Below are 22,447 nucleotides of genomic sequence, written 5' to 3'. Positions count from 1 at the left end.
GCTACTCCATTAACAAAACTAACCAAGAAGAATGTGAAATATGAGTGGGATGAAGCACAAGCTCAGGCCTTTCAGATGTTAAAAGATAAGCTATGCAGTGCACCAATTCTATCTTTACCAGATAGAATGGAGGATTTTATGGTATATAGTGATGCGTCAAAGATGGGTTTGGGTTGTGTACTAATGCAACGTGGAAAGGTAATAGCTTATGCTTCCAGACAGTTAAAAGATCATGAAAGACAGTATCCTACTCATGATATGGAATTGGCAGCAGTAGTGTTTGCTTTGAAGATATGGAGACATTATTTGTATGGAACGAAGTACCAAATCTTCACAGATCATAAGAGCTTGCAACATCTGTTCCATCAGAAGGATCTGAATATGCATCAGAGAAGATGGTTGGAATTAGTAAGTGATTATGATTGTGAAATTATATATCATCCAGGAAAGGCAAACGTAGTAGCCAATGCATTAAGTCGAGAAGAGAAAAGTGGAACCATCAAAGCTATAGCATTACGAGTTGAGTTATTACCCAATATTCAAGAAGAGTTACGAGAGTTTCAACGTGAGGCCATGAAAGAAGATAAGATTAAACAAGAAAGATTGGGTGGATTGGTATCTGATCTAGTGAGAGATGACATAAAATTTTGGAAGTTCCAGAACATAATTTGGGTACCATGTTATGGTGATCTCAGAAAGCGTATTTTGAATGAAGCTCATAAGTCACGTTTTGCAATACATCCAGGTACAAATAAAATGTATCGGGATTTGAAGCAACATTATTGGTGGCCAGATATGAAGAAAGATATTGCTAAACATGTTGAACAATGCCTGACATGTCTTCAGGTAAAGATTTAACATCAGCGTCCCTATGGTAAGTTACAATCTTCAGGTTTGGAAGTGGGATCATATCACTATAGATTTCATAACCAAATTGCCGAGAACATCGAAAGGGTATGATGCAATATGGGTGATAGTGGATCGGCTGTCTAAATCTGCATACTTCTTACCTATGAAAGAGTCATATTCGATGGAGAGATTGTCAAAGTTATACATTGATGAGATAGTGACACGACATGGTGTTCTTCTATCAATTGTTTCTGATAGAGATAGTCAGTTCACTTCTATATTTTGGAAGAGTTTTCAAATAGAAATGGGTTCACAAATTAAGTTAAGCACAACTTATCATCCTCAGACTGATGGACAGAGTGAGCGAACTATCCAAACTTTAGAAGATATGTTGAGATCCTGTGTCATTGATTTTGGAGGGTCRTGGGATAGTCATTTGGCTTTGGTAGAATTTGCATACAACAATAGCTATCATTCAAGTATTCAGGTAGCACCTTTCGAGGTTCTGTATGGACGAAAATGTAGAACTCCTTTGTGCTGGAATGAAATAGGTGAAAAACAGTTAGCCGGGCCTGAGTTAGTTCAGCAAACTGCAGATAAAATTGGAGTAATACGGGAACGAATGAAAGYKRYACAAGATAGACAAAGAAGTTATGCAGATAAACGTCGGAAGCCGATTGAGTTTCAAATAGGTGATAGAGTAATGTTAAAAGTAGCACCTTGGAAAGGAGTGGTGCGTTTTGGAAAAAGAGGGAAGTTAAGTCCAAGATATATTGGACCATTCACAATTATTGGAAGGGTTGGAGAGGTGGCCTACAAATTAGAACTTCCTTTGGAATTAAGTGGAATTCATGACACGTTTCATGTTTCAAATTTGAGGAAGTGTCTAATAAGTCCAGATGTGGCAGTACCATTACCAGAGATTAAGGTAGATGAGAAATTATGTTTTGAAGAAACCCCTGAACAGATTACTGATTACAAAGTAAAGAAGTTACGAAACAAAGAGTTGGGTTAGTAAAAGTTCAGTGGCGTTATCATAAGGGACCAGACGCCACCTGGGAATCAGAATCGGAGATGCAGATGCAATATCCGTATCTGTTTAATTAATGGAATTCCGTGACAAAATTCTTTTAACGAGGGAATATTGTAATATCCGGGTTATTTTATTGGTTTTAAAATTTTAAATCTTTATGCTTATATTATATATATATATATATGTATATATATATATATATATATATTTTTTTTGGTGTGAATATGTGGGATTAGCCGACATTTTTGAGTCGGCCATACACTTGCTATTTATAGCAAGTGTATGTGAAAAGGGGAGGAAAATTTTTTGACTTTTAGAAGTTCTTGCTGAAAAACCATCTGGAGAGCAAAATCAATTGTAAAAGTGAAGATTGATATCTTGCAGATTCAATCCGTTCAAAATCTTTTATAAGGTGAGTGTATTAAAGCTTTGAGTATAAAGTTGTTTGCATACAATTTAGTAATAATTAGAACTGGTTATTATTGGTTTATAGTTCATATTGTATGGATATGTTATTAAACCGTTCATGTGGTGTCCGGATTGTTATCCGGACAAATAAATCGTTCAAGTATTAATCGGATTTACCTTAAACCGTGTAAGAGGTGACCGGTTTGCTTCTAAACCACTCAAGAGGTGTCCGGATATTGTATAAACYGGTCAAGGGTTGTGCGGTGTATTGACCGGACTATTTTTAAACCGATTAACATTGTAAGTGGGGTATTGTCCGGATTTGTAATCCGGACAAAGGTATTAACTATATTCTAAGTGTTAACCGGACAAAGCTTATACAAGGTGTTATCCGGATTGTTGACCGGATATGATATAACTTTTTATATTCTAAGTATTTATCCGGATTGCTTATCCAGACAAGGCTGACCGGATTTCTAATCCGGCTAATATGTTGAAGTATTTATGAGATGTAACGGCGGTGTGACCGTGAGAGAGATGTAACGGCGGTGTAACCGCGAGAGAGATGTAACGACGGTGTAACCGCGACAGAGATGTAACGGCGATGTAACCGCGAGAGAGATGTAACGGCGGTGTAACCGCGCGAGAGAGAGATACATGAATAAGATTATGTATCAGAAATAGGTTTGATTCTGAACTGATTGTTTGGAATGTATATTGTTTGTTGAGAATTATACACTCACTAGACCTTTTGGTATAACGCTCAGTTGTTGATCTAACCTGTTTTTGCAGGTCAGCGTACTTTGCAAGATAAAGGCAAGGGAAAAGTTTAAATGATGATATTAGTTTATTCATATATGTATTAAAGATACATTTTGTTAGTCCATGTTTTGTAATAATACTATTTTTAGTATTATGAGTATGATGATGTGAATTATATGTATATGGAATATGAGGGTTGTTTCAGCTATTCTGTCAGGGAAAGTATCCAAGGCGGGTTCAGAGCCGGCCAGATGACTCTCCATGAGTGGACTAGGAGACTGGTCGAGAGTCTTCAAGTCTTGTACACCTATTCCTTGCTCTAAACAAGGTTGGGAGTCTATACGTGCAGAGGAAACGAATTCCTCTGTATGGGAAAGTAACGTGATATGGGGAGACATATAACTTATACGTTCAAAGGTTGCACCCTTTTGAGAGGGTGTTCCCTGTGGTGAGGCTTCCCTTTGGCTATTATAACTAGAGGCAGGTGCGACCTCTGATTGGATTGGCTGGTTTGGGTTCGAGGTGTGCACCTCAGTTTCAATGACCTCCGTGTCTCGACCACCAGAGTCAGATGATTCGTTTGCACTGGGAGTTGGGGTGGTAAAACGAGTGTGCCTATTTAGCCTAGGCTGCTCTGGCTCACCCTGAGGCAGAGCAGCTTATGCACCTCCTCCCTCTTCTTCTTCCTCTTCTTCCTCCTTGCTCTCACTCTCTTCTTCCTCCTTACTCTTATTTTCTTCTTCCTCACTCTCTTCTTCTTTCTCACTCTCTTCTTCTTCCTTACTCTCCTCACTTGTATATGACCTGCAACATCGTCGAAGTGGTCTTGGTCATCCCCTTGGTTAGGACTAGAGGATTGGGCCAAGTTTCGAGGAGCTTCTGCTTCTGCTCTGAGTCTGGCCTCTTCCCTCAGACGAGCTATCTCTGCCTGTCGAGCTTTTTCTGTTCGCTCCTCCTCTGCTTGTACACGAGCAAACTCAGCCAATCTCTCTTGCTCTACTCGCTCTGCTTCTTCCTTTTTCTTCCTCTCCCTCTCTATTTTCTTTTTCCTCGCCTCCTGTCGTTTTCTTTGTTTCTCCCTCTCTTGCTCTACTCTCACCCTCTCTTCCTCTGCTCTCACCGCCTCTTCCTATGCTTGAGGCCTTAATGTGTCCTCTATTCTCTCTTCCTCGTCGGTTGTTCATATGCGTACTAAGGTTCGAGACATTGGCTCTAGTGTCTCGCGTGTACGTCTATACACTCTTCTAATCTCCTGCGTCTTCATATATGCATAGAGCTTCTTTGGAATGGGCCTTTCTGCTGCGTAGCCCTCTTTGTTGATTGTTGGCCTGTAATGAGTGAGCACGTTTACCTTGTGCGCAGGCAGACGACCCACATCAATATTTTTGTCGTCGAGAGCAGGCCTTAGGAGAAGACCCAAGAAGAGTATCAAGCAGAGATGGCAATTGTCTTCCTTTGGCCACATCTTGACATTTCTTGGCCACAGTAGCCTTGAACTTTGTGTAGAGTATCAAGGAGTAATCCAGAGATAGGTCGAAGAAGATGCCGTACAGGATTTGCAGTATGTTTGTGGAGCACATGTCGAGACTCCCAATCTTCCCAATCAGAGATCTGTTGACCACTGTGAACAGAGTGTTCCACATTGGAGGGAAGTATTGGCGACGGTACTGAGAAGGGTACTGGATTGCCTTGTTGTACCCCAAACTTTTCAAAAATGCCATGATCTCATCCCCAGATGGGAGAGGGGCGTACCATCAAGCCCTAGGTCTGTTTTTGTTGGAATTTCAAGAACGCGGGAAAACATGGACCTGGATATTCGAACAGTGACAAATTCTTTTGAGGATTAGGCATAAAAATCTCCAACGATTCCTCTTTGAGAGTCGGTAATGGCGGAAGATTGCCAGTATTCTTGGATATACCTTTCAGGGACAAAGTCATCTGTGTTTGTCAAAGCAGGGTTTAGAAAGTGGTTTTGGAGGATGTTGATGATTGGGTGGAATTTTTTGTTGAAATTTTCAAGAGAGAGATGGAGGGCATGGTTATTGGGTTTGATTGGAAGCGGAACCAAGTTTTGACTGGTTTCCTCAACAGTTTTGTGGGTTGTGGTGTGTGTTTGGGAATTTTCAGACTCGGAAGATGACATATTTGCAGGTTTTTGGGTGAAAAAGAAAGGTTTGAAGAAGGCTAGGGTTTCAAGAATCAGTTCTTGATTCTTAAAATGGGTGAAGAAAAGGATTAATAGGACTTACTTGACAAACGGGATGAAGTTTTGATGACTGAATGAAGTTCCGAAGACTGATTTGAGAGCTTGAATGGGTAACAATGGCGGTTGGAAGCTTGAAGACGACGACGGTTCTTGAATTTCTTTGTAAGCGTAAAAAGTAATTTGGGGGTAAATAATATGTTTAAATAGAAAAAATAAAGTACTCGAGTAATTGCGCCCCAAACGTCAGATTCAAAACTGAAACGGTTTTTGTTTAGCCTGTGGGGATGCGCCACGTGGACTGCCAGCTGCAAGTGGCACCTCCCACGTTTGAAAAATTATGCTCACGGGCGGTGACGCTTAGTTTAAATGATAGATATTAAAAATAATAGAATAAGAACCATACGCCTTCTTTAATAAAATAATATATTTTAGATTTTCAAAAAAAATTCAAAGTGTAAATACTCTGGTTTGTGTAAAATAGAGATTTTGAAAAGAACCAGAGTACTATATGAAGAGAAGGACAAACATACCTTAGGACCTCATACAGAGACTCGTGATTGAACTTATACATCTCCTCTGTGTGAAAAAAAAACTTGCTATGTATGTACTATACAAAGGCTCTGTATCACAAGACAACTGGGACTTGAGCAAGAGGCTCTGCATGTATTATGCAGAGGCTCTACATGTACTATGCAGAGGCTCTGTCTCATGGATCAGTACAATAAACAAAACAGAAGTATGCGAAAGGGATGTAGAGGCTCTATATAGTGCATATAGAGGCTCTGGCTTAGTTGGAAAGATTGAGCATACCCAACTTGCTAACCAAAAAGTTAAATCTCTTTTCATCAAGAGATTATGTAAAGATGTTAGCAAGTTGTAAATATGTACTAACAAAGAACATTTCAATCGTACCTTTCTCTACATGGTCCTTGATGAAATGATAGCGAACATCGATGTGCTTTGTTTTTGAGTGTTGCACATGATTAGTTGTGATTGTGATAGCACTTTATGAATCACACAGAATTGGAATTTTATCACACTCTACGCCATAGTCTTTCAGTTGAGTCTTCATTCATATCACTTGGGAACAGCAACTGGCTGCAACTACATACTCTGCTTCAGCTGTAGAAGTAGAGTCGCAGTTCTGCTTCTTTGAGGTCCAGCTTATGAGCTTGTCCCCAAGTAATTGGCAGCTCCCTGATGTACTCTTTCGATCAAGTTTATAACCTGCATGATCAGAATCTGTGTACGTGATAAGATCAAAACCAGAATACTTTGGATACCAAAGACCCAAAAATTGAGTCCGTTTAAGGTATCTAAAGATTCTTTTTACAGCCGAAAGGTGAGATTCCTTTGGATTTGCTTGAAAACGTCCACAGAGACATATGGCAAATATGATGTCTGGTCTACTAGCCGTGAGGTATAGCAGTGATCCAATCATTCCACGGTAAGTCTTAACATCCATCGGTTTTCCAGATGGATTTGTGTCAAGCTTAGTTCCCGTAGCAATTGGTGTTCTTATAGTGGAAGAGTTGTGGAGTTGGTATTTCTTTAATATGTCAAAGACATACTTAGCTTGGCTAATAAAGATACCGTCCTCCCTTTGTTTTACTTGCAAGCTGAGGAAGAATGTTAATTCTCCCATCATGCTCATTTCAAACTCGCACTTCATCAATGCAGAGAACTTATCACAATGCCTCTGATTCGTTAAACCAAAGAAAATGTTGTCCACATAGATATGTACTAAGAGCATTTCACCTTTATATCTCTTAATAAACAAAGTTGTATCGATTTTTCCTTTTTCAAAACCATTAGACATGAGAAAAGACGAGAGATGTTCAAACCAGGGTCAAGGTGCATGCTTAAGTCCATACAGAGCTTTGTCCAAGAAGTAGACGTACTCTGGGTGTGTGGAGCTTTCAAACCCCGGAGGTTATTGAACATAGACTTCCTCCTTTAGCTTACCATTCAAGAAGGCTGACATAACGTCCATTTGATAGACTTTGAATCCCTTATGTGCAGAGAAGGCTAAGAACAAGCGTATAGCTTCTAGCCTTGCTACTGGCGCAAAGGTCTCGTCATAGTCTACGCCTTCTTCCTGGCAATAACCTTTTGCTACGAGCCTAGCTTTATTTCTCACCACGATCCCATCCTCATCCTTCTTGTTCCTGAAAACCCATTTACAGCCAATTGCAATTTTATCCTTTGGCAAAGGTACAAGAGTCCATACCTTATTCCTTTCGAATTGTTGGAGCTCTTCTTGCATGGCGTCGACCCAACTAGGGTCTTGTAGGGCTTCATGGACTTTCTTAGGCTCTACCATGCTTAGAAACTTTACGAATAAACATTCATTAGCCGTGGCAGCCCTAGTCTTTACACCACTTGAAAATTCACCAATGATCTGGTGTAGAGGATTATCCTTTGTCCATCTTGTTCTTGGGACATATACAGAGGTAGGGGACATTTTATCATGTTACATAGGCATATTTGGCATTGAGCTCGTTAATGGCGAAGAAGGTTCTACTTGCTCCCCCTCAGATGATGGTACAGAGGAACCAGGTGCAGAACCAGAGGTATCATGCTCTGGCTCTACGAGACTGGGCTATGATGCATAACTTGTTTGCTCTGGTTGTGGATTGGCATGATCTCGAGAGGAAGCAGAGGTGTGTGAAGGACCAGAGTCAGATGTACTTGTCATTTATGGTTCTTCACTTACACTTGCAGATTCATCTCTTGGTGCACGTACAGAGATGTCTTCGTCACCATAGAAGTCTTCAAATAAGAGCTTGAATTCCAATTCCCTTCACTTCATTTGAGAATTGGAAATCTTTTTATTAAGTTCGAGTCCAGAGCTGAGGTACTCTAAAGTCAGTTGTTCTTTATCGTCAAACGAGACGTTAATGCTTTCCATTACCGTATTGGTTCGTTGATTGAAGACTCTATATGCCTTGGCTTTTGTGGAATAACCAAGGAACTTGACTTCATCGGCCTTCTTATCAAACTTGCCAAGTTGCTCTCGATCATTCAGGATGAAGCATCTTCAACCAAAAACATGCAAAAATTTAACGTTAGGCTTTCTTTGGTTGATTTGTTCATAAGGCAGTTTCATATGCCTCTTTACCACCGTTGCTCTATTTTGAATAAAGCAAGCGGTCGAGATGGCTTCAGCCCAAAAATGGGTTGGAAGACCAGAGCTGGCTAGCATGGTTCTTACTGCTTCGACCAGAGTTTGATTCTTTCTTTCTACCACACCATTTTGTTGTGGTGTCCTTGCTGTAGAGAAGTTCTAAGTTATGCCCTCTGTGTCCAAGTACGCATCAATCTTGGCGTTCTTAAACTCTATTCCATTATCACTTCTCAGCCTTTGAATTTTGCTCTGTAAAAGTACTTGAATCTTGGTCATCAGCTTGATTAGTAGCTCAGGGACATCTGATTTCTGCCTTACAAACTCAATCCAAGTATATCGTGAGTATTCATCAATTAAGACTAAGATATACTTCTTACCAGACAAGCTCTGCACAGAGATTAGACCACAAAGATCCACATGAAGCATATATAGAGGTCTGACACAAGACACATCTGTCTTAGTTCTGTGGGATGCTCTTTTGAGCTTTCCCATTTCACATGCAGAGCAGAGATGGTCCTTTTCGAACTTTATGGCAGGAAGTCCGTCAACCAGATTATTCTTCACAAGCTTCTCTATATTTTGGAAATTGAGATGAGACAGCTTGTGGTGCCAGAGTCAAGCTTCTTCACACTTGCAAGACAAGAGACAGAGAGTCTCTGAGTTATCTCTTGGTGAGAAGTTCATGAGATAGAGATTGCCCTTTCTCTTGGCTCTTAGCAACTTCTGACCCGATTCTGACATAATGGAGCAAGCTTCCTTTTGGAACTTGACATTGTAGACAGAATCACATAGTTGACTTATGCTCAAGAGATTATGTTTAAGCCCAGAGACATAAGCAACCTTAGAGATAGAAACCTTATCTTGTAGTAGATCTCCATATTCCTTTATTTCTTCTTGCATGTTATCCCCAAAGGTCACTTTTCCTCCAATCTTCTCTCTGTATGAGGAAAGAAACCTCTTATTGCCGGTCATGTGTCTTGAGCATCCGGAGTCAAGATACCAAATGTCCACATGCGGCTTCTACAAAACAAATTATAGGGATTTAGGTACCTATTTCATAATGGGTCCTCGACGATTAGGGACAGAGATTAACTTTTTAGGCTTTGGGAGAGGCTTCATCTCTTCACTTGAGTTACCAGACTTGGCTTTAGGAGCCTTCTTTCTCTTTTGGGTCTTCTTGGATTTGGTCCTTGATGACTCAGAGAGAAGACAATTAGGGACAGAGAAATGCTGCTTTAACTTGCGCAGCAGAGAGAAACATTCACAATTTTGAATGGCAAAATGATTTATTAGATTTAAAGAACAAATTATTACAATCATTCCTAGCATTGGTAGTTCTAACAAACTTCCTATCTAGATCTAATTGTTTAGACAAAGAATGAGTCTTCTCTGTTTTCTTCTTCCCTACTCCTTTGGCCTTTAGAGGCCTCTCTGAAACAGAGGAATTAATATTAGAGCATGCAACGGATTTTTCCATCTGTTCCAGAATGAATTTAATCGGCTTAGATTTGGAAATTGCGCCCTTTGATGCAGAAGAAACAGACTTTGTACTCTTAACGCTGTATTCAAACTTGGGAGCGGATTTAGCACTTGTTGCCCTGCTTATACGGCCAAAACCTAGTAGAATCTTTCTCTCAATAGGAGATTTTGCAACCTCTGGTTCATTGACTGTGACCTCTGTCTTAACTTCCTCCTTAAACGAGTCCACCTCTGACTCAGAGTTAGAGTCAAGAAAATCCTTATGTGAATTTCGAAATACAGAAGTATCATTAAGAACTTGAGATTTTCGTATGCATGAGCTAGAAGCTTCATTCGTCTTTTGTATTCTGGGACTTTCAAAAGTTTTCGAGGAGTTACACTCAGAAGAATCTGCATGACCTTTAGTAGGATAATTCAAGGTCTCAAGCAAGTCTTGCTCGAAAACCTGTCTTATTGTTTCTGTGGAGTCATCCAATATTTTTGGATCCAGAGTTTTAAGAAAATTTCATGTGGATGAACTCTTGATTTCATCTGGTTCAGGTTTGACAACCTCATTCTCAGTCTTAGGATGTTCGAGATTTGTAAAGCCAAAACAAAAAATATCGTTTGTTTTCTGTATGCACTTTAAATCAACTTGCGGCACACATTTTGAAGAGTAAGAAATATTTTTGAATTTCAACTTTGGAGTTCTGGATCCACTTTCAAGCCTACATTTTTTAAATGGTGAGGTTGTTTCGCCCAACCTAAACACTGATTCATCAGTATTTTTCTTCTTCCAGGTAAGGTCTAGGTCTGTATAACCTATCCCTGCTTTGTCCTGTTGAGAATTTACTTTTTCGTACACCTGCTGAGCATCTTGATATTTCTTGATCAAGAGCTCTTTTCTTTGTAAGCTATGGTGTAGGAACTCCTTTTCCTTTTGAAAATAGTCTTTTAGGACCTCAGAGTTTAATCTGTCTCTTTCCTTTTGTAGAAGCTCTATTTCTTTCTTCTTAATTGCCGCTTTTAAGTCTAAGCACTCTGTTATAAGACTTGTTTCAGTGGATCATTTTGTTTGTAAAAGTTTTTCATTTTTCACTGATAACTCTTGTTTCTCTATAGTTAGCAGCTCTGTCTCTCATTCAAAAAATAGTTTTTCTTTTTCCAAAGATTTCCTTTTGGATTTTTCGACAGAGAGCTTTTCTTGTAGATTAACGAAATCGTTAGTCAAAGCAGAGATGCTCTCTTCCAGGTCAGAGTGAGAATATCCAGAGATAGAACATACCTGGGAGTCGGAATCAGATCCAAACTCTTCTCTTTCATTCTCGACAGCCATCCCACAGAAGTTGGCTTGGTCTTCTTCATAAGATAAGGAATCAGAGACCCAATTCTCTTGTTCTGCCATGAGGCTTCTTTGTGATCGATTGTACTTGTACTTGTTTTTATAGTACAGTTCATCTTTCACTAGAGGGCCTCTGCACTCTTTGGAGTAGTGCCCCATCTTCCTGCATCTAAAGCATCGAACCCCTTGCTTCTTCTGGTCCAATGGCTCTTCCTTCTTCTTGTTGCAAACAGATGGAGGGTTCCTTCCTTCATAAGCTCTGCCTTTGGTACAATCATTTTGTCTTCCTCATTTGTCAAAGGCCTTCTTCCTAAACTTCCTTTGGAATTCCTTGGTGATCAGGGCCAAGGATTGCGCAAAGGCGTTTATGTCGTCGTCTTCAGAGCTAGTTGCTCTGTCTTCTTCATCATCACTCTCCAAGATGAGATCCTTCTTTCCTTTTGTTCTCTCTTCTTTGGTTCTTCGTTCTTTGTGTGACTGGCTTGATCCTGTCTCTTTTGAATCAGAGACAAGAGCCAGAGGTCCACCCAGAGCTACCTTGGCTTTCTACACCCCTTGTTCATGAGCCTGCAGAGTCCCGTACACGTCGTGCAATGTCCATTGCTCCAGATCTTGATTTGTCTGGAGGGACATCGTCAGGTTTCCTCATTCTGCATTCAATCTCTTCAAGAAGAGCATGTTGTTCTCCTCTTGAGTTCTGATCACGTCACATTTGCGACATTTGTTGATCAGAGTATTAAAGCGGTGATAAGTCTATTCTAAAGACTCATCGGGGAGTGCCTGGAAGCTGTTGTATTCATTCAGGCATTGGGCATGACGATTTTTCTTCATTTTTATGCCTCCTTCCAACTGGTTAGCCAGTTGATCCCACAAATCCTTGGCGGAGTCGCACGCGTCCAGAGATTGGAAAATCTCATTGGGAAGCGCCATGATCAAAAGTCTTTTGGCCTTTTGATCCACTTCCACTCTGCGTTCATCTTCATCGTTCCAGTCACAACGAAGTTTGGGTACTCGCCTGGCAGGTACCTCAACTGTATCACCAGTAGCAGGAATTCGAGATATGATGGTGGTAGGGACGTATGGGCTATTTAAAATTGATTTGTAAAGTTCTAGGTCTAGACCCTCATAGAAATTTATCATCTGAATCTTCCATTGGGGATATTCTTCCCTAATGAGAGTCGGAGGTTTTGTCAGGGAACCGGCACTATACATAGAGTTCCACGATTGAGATGACGACATCTTAAATCAAAATTTTGAGAAGAAAACTTGATGAGAAATATAATTGATAGAAAAACGATTTCCAGATTACGTAAAAGCAAACGTTTTAAAATCGAGAAAAATATGAGTGAAAATTCTTTTAAAACGAATAATCAAGAAAAATTAAGAGTAGAATCCAGTCGGATATCGATCGACTAATCAATGAATTTGATTAGCAGGCTCTGATACCAATTGTTGAACCCAGATACTCTTAATTGGTAGAAACACAGTTTATAAAAGATATGAATTAAACACAAACAATGTAACTTGAATGATTAAACGAAATATTCAAGATGAAAGTAAAAACAATGAGTAAACTTGAATATGTCGAATGCTTTTATTGATAAAACGATGAATAATTGAAGCAAAACGTAATCTCACAGAATATGCGTATAGTATAAGTCGGTTCCTTTAGGTAATTTAAACCTAAGGCATAAGCCTCCTTATATACGCCTAGGTCTAACAAACTATGCTATAAAATAGGCGTGAAACTCTGAGCTGACCGGTCTGCATCCTTATCTTTGACTTCCCTTGAATAGCGGAGTAGACTTGGTCAAGCCGCCTCAAATCTGTTAGATGCTTACGATAATGTCTGGGCTAACACGCGCGCGTTCCATGGAGAAGGTAGCCAGAAGCTTTGCATGTACTATGCAGAGGCTCTGCATGTACTATGCAGAGGCTCTGGGTCTTGGAGTTGTAACTTGGTGTCAAGCGCTTATGCTTTTTGGCGCACAAGGCTTGATCGTCCATGGGCATAGAGTGCGGGCTCTATATGAATGGAACATTCACCCTTGAGTAAGAGCTCTGGTTCGTGATCTTCTGCATGAGAGCTCTTAGTCCAGACCGTTTCACTAGACTAAGTCCTATTGACTAGAGTAAGAGACTTCTTCCTTACACTTTCACAAGTTGGGGTCTAACAATTATAATTAAATGACTCAAAAATGTGAAATTTTCAACTTATTTAGTAAATAGTGTAATTCTCATACCTCATTTCCCAAATACCCTGAAGAAAGTCTGCCCAACAGTTGGCCCCAAAACTCCTTTTCAGGAAACAAATACTCTAGCATCGATAAACGTACCATGGGTAACCGATCAGCATCATACAATTGAGCAACGTCTTCAATGGACGTTGTGGGCATCGATGAGGGCATTTGGTCAACAACTTTCTTGTCCTTCTTTTTGCCTTTCAGCATCGTATAAGGAGATGAGATCCACCGCGATTTCTTGCCCACTCGCTTCGCAGGAGCATCGGGCATACAAACATCTTCTTTCGACTCGACAAATGGGACTTCGCATGATGTAGATGCCGCAGCATCCATCGCAAGTTGATGTTGCGGCATAGACTGTGTACGCATAAGCCAAGATAAATTAAAAAGTTTATCTAATTTAATTATTAACTTCATAAATAAAAACATTATAAAACTTAACATATTTACCGTATCCTAAAAGTTGTAGGGCGCCGATATGTACTATGTACATACAATCCAATATAAATTAATTTTTTAATATAATTGTTAACTTTTAAATTAAAATCAATAAAACCTTAAACATATTTAGTGCATCCATCGTTGGAAATTGATTTGTCCAAGGTGTGTCCACATTAGGGCTGTAAACGAACCGAACGAACACGAATGGAGGTTTGTTCATGTTCGTCCGTTTAACTTAACCGAACAAATGAACGAACACGAACGGTAAACGAACGAAAATCTTTGTGTTCGTGTTCGTTCGTTTAGAAATAATGTGTGTTCGTGTTCATTTATGTTCGTTCGTTAACATGCTAAACGAACGAACATAAACGAACGGGCTAAACGAACATAAACGAACATAAATAAATATTGTTTGAATTCAATGTAAATAAAAAAAAGATTATATATTAAATTTAATATATAAACGATCATAAACGAACGAATATAAATGAACGTAAACGAATGGTAAATGAACGAACATTCACGAACATAAATGAACGAACGAGACTTTTGTTAATGTTCGTTCATTTAATTAAACGAACAAAAAAATTGTTCATGTTTGTTCATTTATTAAATAAAGAACATAAACGAACTTCCCGCCGAACGGTTCGCTGAACGTTCGGTTCCTTTACAGCCCTAGTCCACATGCATCATCGGTGGCTGATACTGCGACATCTAATATAAATTTATTGTTTATATAATTGTTAACTTGTAAATTAAAACATCAACAAAAATAAACACTCTTACATAGACGTCATGTAGATGATTGTATCATGAAGGATCAGCCGTAGGTCCTTGTCCACGCACATCGTTAAAAAATATCGCTTCGAGTGACCCATATCTTTCGTTTATAAGGTCCGTAACCGAAGCGAGCTTCTCATCGACCTCAACACAATGTTGGCGCCATTCATCACGAAGTTGGACGTCGGTATATGTAAACGATGAATGGCGATGTTGTTGCTCATATTCTGGTCTATGAGAAGTGTGCGCTGCAAATGACTGACGTGGTCCTGATGGTTGGACTTCGTCGTCAGCGTCATTATTCTCTGACTAACCCATCCCTTGATCGGGGTTCGGCTGTCCATAATAATTGGTTTTTAACAATTCCCTGCTTTCTATCCACCACTGGGCCGACTCCTCCAAACATGTCGGTACCAACTTGGTCAGGGGGCGAGACGATTTCTATAAATATATAAATCAAAAAAAATTTGAAACATACATAACAAAAAAAATTGTCAAATATTAAAATTATAATAAATGAAACCAAACCTTGCCAATAGTGGATAGAGCGCATCACTCTTCCCATTTCATCATCTTATTTCGTTTCCATCCAATAGCCCTCGGGAAGGAAGGACTATAACCAAAAAAGGGTTGGGCTCCGGGCAATGTCTCCAAGATCCATATATGATAGGTTACGAAAAAAAATAGATGGTGAGAGAATGCAAATTAATTAGTAAATAAGATATTTTAAAAAAAATTAACCGACCTTGAAGGCATATATGAACCCATATAGTGTATATTTCGAGGGAGGCTAATTGTTGTATCTGCGCCGCTCGAAAGCATTTTTTAGCTGTGGATTTGTCAGACGTCATATGTATGAGCCCCATGGGTATCGGTTCCAGGACTCCAGATTATCAACCAGACGCAAAATCCAGTTTTCAAAGTTGTGGTTTTTCTTTCGTCCCAGAAAAAAGAGTGGAGCATGACTACGAGGCAGACACGCACCGCGTCATCGTCTGATAGGTTATTTAAGTCGGACATTTTATTTCTAAAATGTTTCGACTTTAGTATTAGAAATATTGTTTGGAAACAATCTTCTAATAATATTGGGCACGGTACAATGTGACGGGCGAAGATCCGGCTCAAATTTTAAACCTGTGATCAGACAGAACTCATGTCTGCCGAACCGTAAGTGGAACTCATGTCATTAAAGACTCATAAAATACCTTGAAAAAAAAATTAATTTGTATAATATATACATACATTAATATATATATATATATAGATAGATGCATATATATATATATATATAGATACATACATACAAAAATTGATATTTACATATATACGTATATATGTGTACGTATTTATATACGTATATATATACATGTATGTTAAAAAAATAGAGAATTTTTACCGGTTTTCGTAAAAACGACATATGTATGTATAGACATACAAAAATGGATATTTACATATATATGTACATATATGTACGTATATATATTTACGTATATATACATATGTATGCACGTATGTATATATATGCATATATATACATGTATATGTATGTATATACATACATGTATATATATATATACGCAAATATATATAGACATACATGTATATACATACATACATACATACATACGTATGTATATATATATATATATAATAAGATAGATACATAGAGGAGCGCTCAAATAAAAACCACCCAATTTGTACAAACCGTGCAAACCTCATTCAACCAATCATATTTTTTCATATTGTTCATTTTTTGTAATTATGAGAAGTTGATTAACCATTTTAATTGTGGAGGGTGTTAATCATGGATATTATCATCTTCATTATTTTAATTTTAGAAAAATACATGAAACAGTTTAATTAAAATTTCATTAAATATTATATGAAAAAATTTCATAACCATATATGAAACAAATTAATCAAAAAAATTATTATATGAAATAATTTCACAAGATTAAACAATTTCATGAAAAATTTTCATAAGATTAAACAATGAAATCGACGTATGAGGGTGGTTTGTACGGTTTGTACAAATGAGGGTGATTTTCATTTTATCGCTCCTCTAGATACATACATATATATATGAGCGATCAAATGAAAACTGCTCTCATTTGTGTAAACCATATAAACCAATCGCATCCATCCATTTTCTTGATCAATGGTTAAGATTAGTTTAGGTTATATTAAGAAATTAAAAAAAAAATTATTTTATAATTCCAAAAAGGGCAAAATGGTAACTTTGGTAGTGGTAATATTAATGGCAACCGTATCATGTATATCGTAATATTAATGAAACAAAATCATTTGTAAATAATATATTAATTTTATGTTCAAATATTATAAAAAAATAACATCCATCATTAAAATAGATCAACAATAAAAATAAAACACACTATAATCAATTTAACATAATGAAACCTTCTGAATAATAATAATAAAAATTACTACTACATTTCATTAACGAAATGGTTTCACAGTTTCATCAATACACAAATCAACGTAATGCTAGATGARACATTTGTCATTTTCAAGTTTCCGGTAGATGGATCCGTTTCAATCTAATTATGAAATAGTTTCACTGTTATTGGTAGATGGATCTGTTTCATCGTAATAATGAAATGGTTTTACTGTTCGCTAATTACACAACATTTTCTTATCAATTATGAAATGGTTTCACTTTCTTCATGCACCCATTTCATCAGCCAATTTCTTCCAATACGAAGATGTTTCATAGAGTCAATGCATTTACCATTACATGTTTGGTTAACCATTAAGTGAATAAAATCATCCAAAAAAAAAATGAAACAAATTCATCAAATATTGTTGATAAGAAAACAAGATTATGCAAGAATATTATATTACGCAACCAGTTTATCTCCAAAAGTTTCATAAAACAAGCTCCTCAATGAACATTTTCACAAACCAATCTGCATACGTTTCATAAAACAAGTTTCTCAATTACGTTTTCATGAACAAATCTAACATGAATCTGTTTCACAGCTGATTATATTTTTACCGATTCATGAATCTTTGTTTGAATCTGTTACTGATTTCGTGGATTAATGAATATAATAATTTTCGATTTTCATATTATTACCACTAATAAACTGAGAAACCAAATAACAATATTCAAACTTTAAAATTATAATTTAAATAAACATTTAAATATTACCATTTATAAAATTTCCTTTATTATGTTACCTTAATTAAGATTTATTAATAACTTTCATATTTAGTATAAAACAATGTAAATGACAAATCTACCCTTAATGATTAAATTTAATTAAGGAAAAAAAGAATTTTCCTATTGGTCGAAATTAGTTTACACGGTTTATAAGAATTAGACGGTTTTCATTTGATTCCGCCTCTATATATATATATATATATATATATAGATAGATAGATAGATAGATAGATAGATAGACAGACAGACAGACAGACAGACAGACAGATAGATATATATACTAGTAGTGTACCCCGCGCGATGCAGCGCTGATGAATTACAATTTTGAAATCTTAGTCTGGCCCAAAATTATGAGTTTGTGTGGTTATTTTGCAAATCAACCTGAAACAGTTTGTGAATCATAATCGTTTGTTGTATTTATTTCTTTTCTCATGAATTGCATCATCTTTTTGTAGAAAAAACCTCAAGTTGTCACTCTACACCCACTAAGCCGTTTACCAAATACTTACCCAGTAAGTGCTTATCCGTAAAATTTAACACTATTATTTACTTACCGGGTAAGATTTTAGTCCACCAAAAACGACATCGCATGTAACAATTTACCCGGTAAGCGCTTACCGAGGTAATAGTCGTCTCCCTCACTTACCGGGTAAGACTCTTGGTCCTTGTCTCGCTCTTACTGGGTAAGATTATTGGTCCTATCATATTCATCCGGTGAGGTAATGCAACTTGGTAAGCGCTTACTCGAGTAAGTGTTTGGCAAACTGCCCCAAGGTTGGAAAGAGGACCGGACAACGGTGCTGCTTAAGTTATTAATGCATATTTTGTATATAATGTACAAGGCTTTTTTATGTTTATCTGCAAATTGTAATCTGGTACTTTTATACGGTTAAAACAGGCAATTTTCAATTCCATATATATATATATATATATATGTATATACATTTGATTTTTACAAACTATGCCAAAAGTCCTGATAAATGATATTATGCATGAAATAGAAGTAGTAAAAGGGTCGTTTTCCCAAATACTTACCCGGTAAGCGTTCATCGGTAGAAGTCGACACTATAATCTATTTTACTAGATAAGATTGTAGTATATTAAAACGGTATCGTATGCAACAATTTACCCGGTAAACGCTTACCTGGGTAAGAATCTTCACCATCCTTTATAAGATGAGATGGAAGATTAAGCATCAGTTTGCACAGAAATGGAATTTTCATCCTTCGGTATCTCTCCACCAAATCCCAATTGTGCTTTTCTATGACCATTTTTTTGATACCTAAGACAATACATCAGCATATATGCATCACTTGAAAAGGATTGTTTGTACATGAGTAGTAGTTTCAGGAGATGAAGCATGCAGCCCAGACATATTCACATGGTTTCCATTTACAACACCATCAGGTAAACAACAATATCAGTAATGTGAATTTTACACTCGGTGGACTTTTAACACAACTACAAGGTTATTAGTAGGAGTTTAACATTAGGTAAATATTATACACTCAGATTCGTTAAAATCTTTTACCCATACATCCATGTAAGAAACTAAAACTACAAAGAACCAAACCAAAGTAAACCAAACAAACCCAAGAAAATTAGAAAGAATGTTCTTTATAAAAATGAAAGAACGAAGCATGAGCTGTTAACAGAAAGAGAGTCGATACAATTAGGAAGCTTATTACAAAAGCAATTATAAACTAAAAAATAACAAGGAAATTAACATTATAGCTAAAACCACCTTTTATAAGAAATAGCCAAAACTAAGATCAAAATGACAATTTTATAGTACATCATCACACCTCCATTTCCTGAAACAACTTAGCATATTAAGCAGGTTATCATAGTCTACCATGCATGCATGGGAAAGATTTTTGATTGATAAGAGACCAACCAAGCGTATGTAAAGATACAAAAGAGAGCTTATCCTCAAGATGTGTTTATACCTGATGAAGAAACAATTGTTGTTGAAACTTAAAGCACACAAACACAACCAGTTGCTGTTGAAACTGTAAGCACACAAACACAACCAATAAGAACAAAACAGTAGGAACATTTTGGCTCTCAATCATGTGAAATAAAACAGTAGGAAACAAGCTGAGCAATTGGTTTGAGGAGCAGCAGTAGTTGATCAAATGGAGCAGTATTAGTTGATCAAATGGTTGTGGAGAAACAAGCTAAGCAATTAGTTTGAGAAGCATTTACATAAAACATAAAAGTTTTGAGGAGCATTTACATGAATTAAATTCACCCAATATATGTATTTCAAGACCTTGACTTTGAAAGCAACATATCAAGAACCAATTTTTGTTGGTAAACATATATATGTTCATTTTGAGAACAACAACATATTAATGGACAGAATATGGAGTTCCTATGTCTACTTTAATGTTTTGTATGCTTTTGACATTGTCTTTCATGTTATTGACTGATTCTTTTTTTGTTTGTTGAAGTCTTAGCTTGTTTGTTGTCTGCTTTATGACAGTAGCAGGATTCATCACACACAGTAACCCATAGTCGATCAAAAGTACATATCACAAACTCTGTAAGAAACCTTCAAATTTGAAACCTTTATATCATTTAACTCAACCTCAAAAACAAAAGCATGAATTTGAATTTGGGATGAGGCTGAGAGATTTCTGGAAGATTTTTTTTGGGGGGGGGGGGGCTGAATTTGAATTTGAAACCTTTATGTGATTTAACTATGCTCAAAGGCTTTAACAATTTATATCAATCGCATACTGCGAAACATACATATCAAATATACTACTTCCCTCTGCTCAAAGGCCTTAAACCTGCAGTGTCACTTATTAGAATAAGGTAAACGGACCACAATCCTCACTATTTTAAATGCATACAAAAGGGACATAGGCCAACCAAAGTAATAAAAAGCAAGTCCATTATATTTACAGAAAAGGCATAGAAGAGGGGCTATTTGAACCACCACCTCCAGCTGCTCTTATGAGTTTTGCTCATGTTATTTTAGCCTAATGACACCACAAAAACAAGTACATTATATTTAGACAAAGCAAGTCCATACATATATGGATGAGGCGAATCTTGTTTATAGAAACAAGAGCAACAAAGTCCTGAGAATCCAACAGTAGGTTTCATTCACCCTTGGTATTTTTGGTTAATGTTAAAATGATACTATTTGTTGATGAATTTTGGTACTTTTTGGTTAATGCAAACAATTCCTGCCATGATTTATAGCAGAATCTTGATAGATGCAAACAATTTCAGCCTTGAATTTTGGTATTTTGGTCAATGTCTTGTACAACATCTATTTGGTTAATGTCTTGTGGAACTTGGTCATCATGGTACAAAAGTTAATATCAACATTTGTTTGCAACTTGTTTGGTAATCATTGTACCAAGGTTTCATTCACCCTTCTTAGTCTCATAATTCCAGGTTCCATTCTTTTTGCACCAAGGTAGATGTTCAACAAAAAAAACATTTTCTATTGAAACAATGATCAGATTACAGCTTAATGCTAATATATTTCTTCTAAATATTTGGCATATACCTATCACGAAATTGTTACTCTATTTAACTTAATAGAAATTACCTTCTCTGGTGGAAGATCAAAGCAAAGATTTCCACAGGAAAGGATAATACCATCTGCCTCTTGCAAAATCTCATCAAAGTGAGTTAGACCCTGTAAAAAATTAAGATGTAAATGGATAAACTCCAACTTAATTTTAGAATCTATGCAGAAGCTTACAGGTAATAAAAAGCAAAGAAGAGGGGCTATTTGAACCACCATCTCCAAGGTGTAACCACCTAAGGGGAAAAACTAAATGCTTGAGAACAATCAACACAGCTGGTCTTATGAGTTTTGGTCATGTTATTTTAGCCTAATGAGTGCCAGACAGATTAATATCATCATTTGTTTGCAACTTTTTTGGTCATCATTATACCAAGGTTTCATTCACCCTTGTTAGTCTCATAATTCCAGGTTTCATTCTTTTTGCACAAAGGTAGATGTTCAACCAAAAAAAACCATTTCCCACTGGAACAATGATCAGATTACAACAAAATAACCAATGAAGAACTGATCAAATTACAGCAAAAAAACCAACTGAAAACACTGGATGCAGAAAAAACCAAAAAAAATCCAACTAATCAATTGATTATCCTAAAATGAAATCATCGTAGAAACATCACTTGTAAACAAACAAGGGGTTTGTTTATAGAAACAACCTAAAGTAAAATCCATGAAATCAAGATAGAGATGAAGCGTACAGTGAACATATTGAGAGATAGAGATGAAGCGTACCACAACATATGAACCTATAGAACCCTGTAATTAAGACCATGAAATCATTAGGGTTTTGAAATGGAACTGGAGAAATCAAAACTCAAATTTCAGGTTATATGCACAGGATGAGGTCATCTTGGGAGCCACGAATTTGATACATCAAATCAGCCATTTGTGCAAAGGTATTAGCAATGGAAGAAAGCGAGGTCTGATCCTTACAAACTGGTTTTGAAGCATAGGGGAGAGATGGAAAAGGAAGAAGAAGACTGTCAATAGAAAAAAGAAAGGTACGACCTTACCAAAATGGTTTTGGCGCACAGGGATAGTTGTTGGAGTAGAGGACTTTACAT

General features: G+C 37.1%; 1 protein-coding gene and 1 long non-coding RNA gene across 2 annotated transcripts in view; both read right to left on the bottom strand.

The window, feature by feature from the left end:
- The window catches only part of LOC112524971 (RNA-binding protein 25-like), an 18,818-nt gene extending 5,036 nt beyond the window's left edge, over positions 1–13,782 (bottom strand). The window contains exons 1-2 of the mRNA XM_025134914.1: positions 13,429–13,782; positions 3,837–4,181 (exon numbers count right to left, since the gene is read on the bottom strand). Coding sequence (XP_024990682.1) covers positions 3,837–4,181; positions 13,429–13,782 — 699 coding nt within the window. The remainder of the gene's footprint in view (positions 1–3,836; positions 4,182–13,428) is intronic.
- Positions 13,783–19,564: 5,782 nt separating this feature from the next.
- LOC112524111 lies at positions 19,565–22,413 on the bottom strand. Its single transcript, XR_003070359.1, has 3 exons — positions 22,116–22,413; positions 21,405–21,494; positions 19,565–19,845 (listed from the first exon to the last, which is right to left on the bottom strand). It is a non-coding gene; the product is annotated as an uncharacterized LOC112524111 (long non-coding RNA).
- Positions 22,414–22,447: the final 34 nt, after the last annotated feature.

This window comes from Cynara cardunculus (assembly GCF_001531365.2).
Source record: "Cynara cardunculus var. scolymus isolate 2C chromosome LG 13, CcrdV1, whole genome shotgun sequence".
Lineage (NCBI taxonomy): Eukaryota > Viridiplantae > Streptophyta > Magnoliopsida > Asterales > Asteraceae > Cynara > Cynara cardunculus.
Note: the sequence above shows the minus strand (reverse complement) of the source record. Positions and strands in the feature narration are given on the sequence as shown.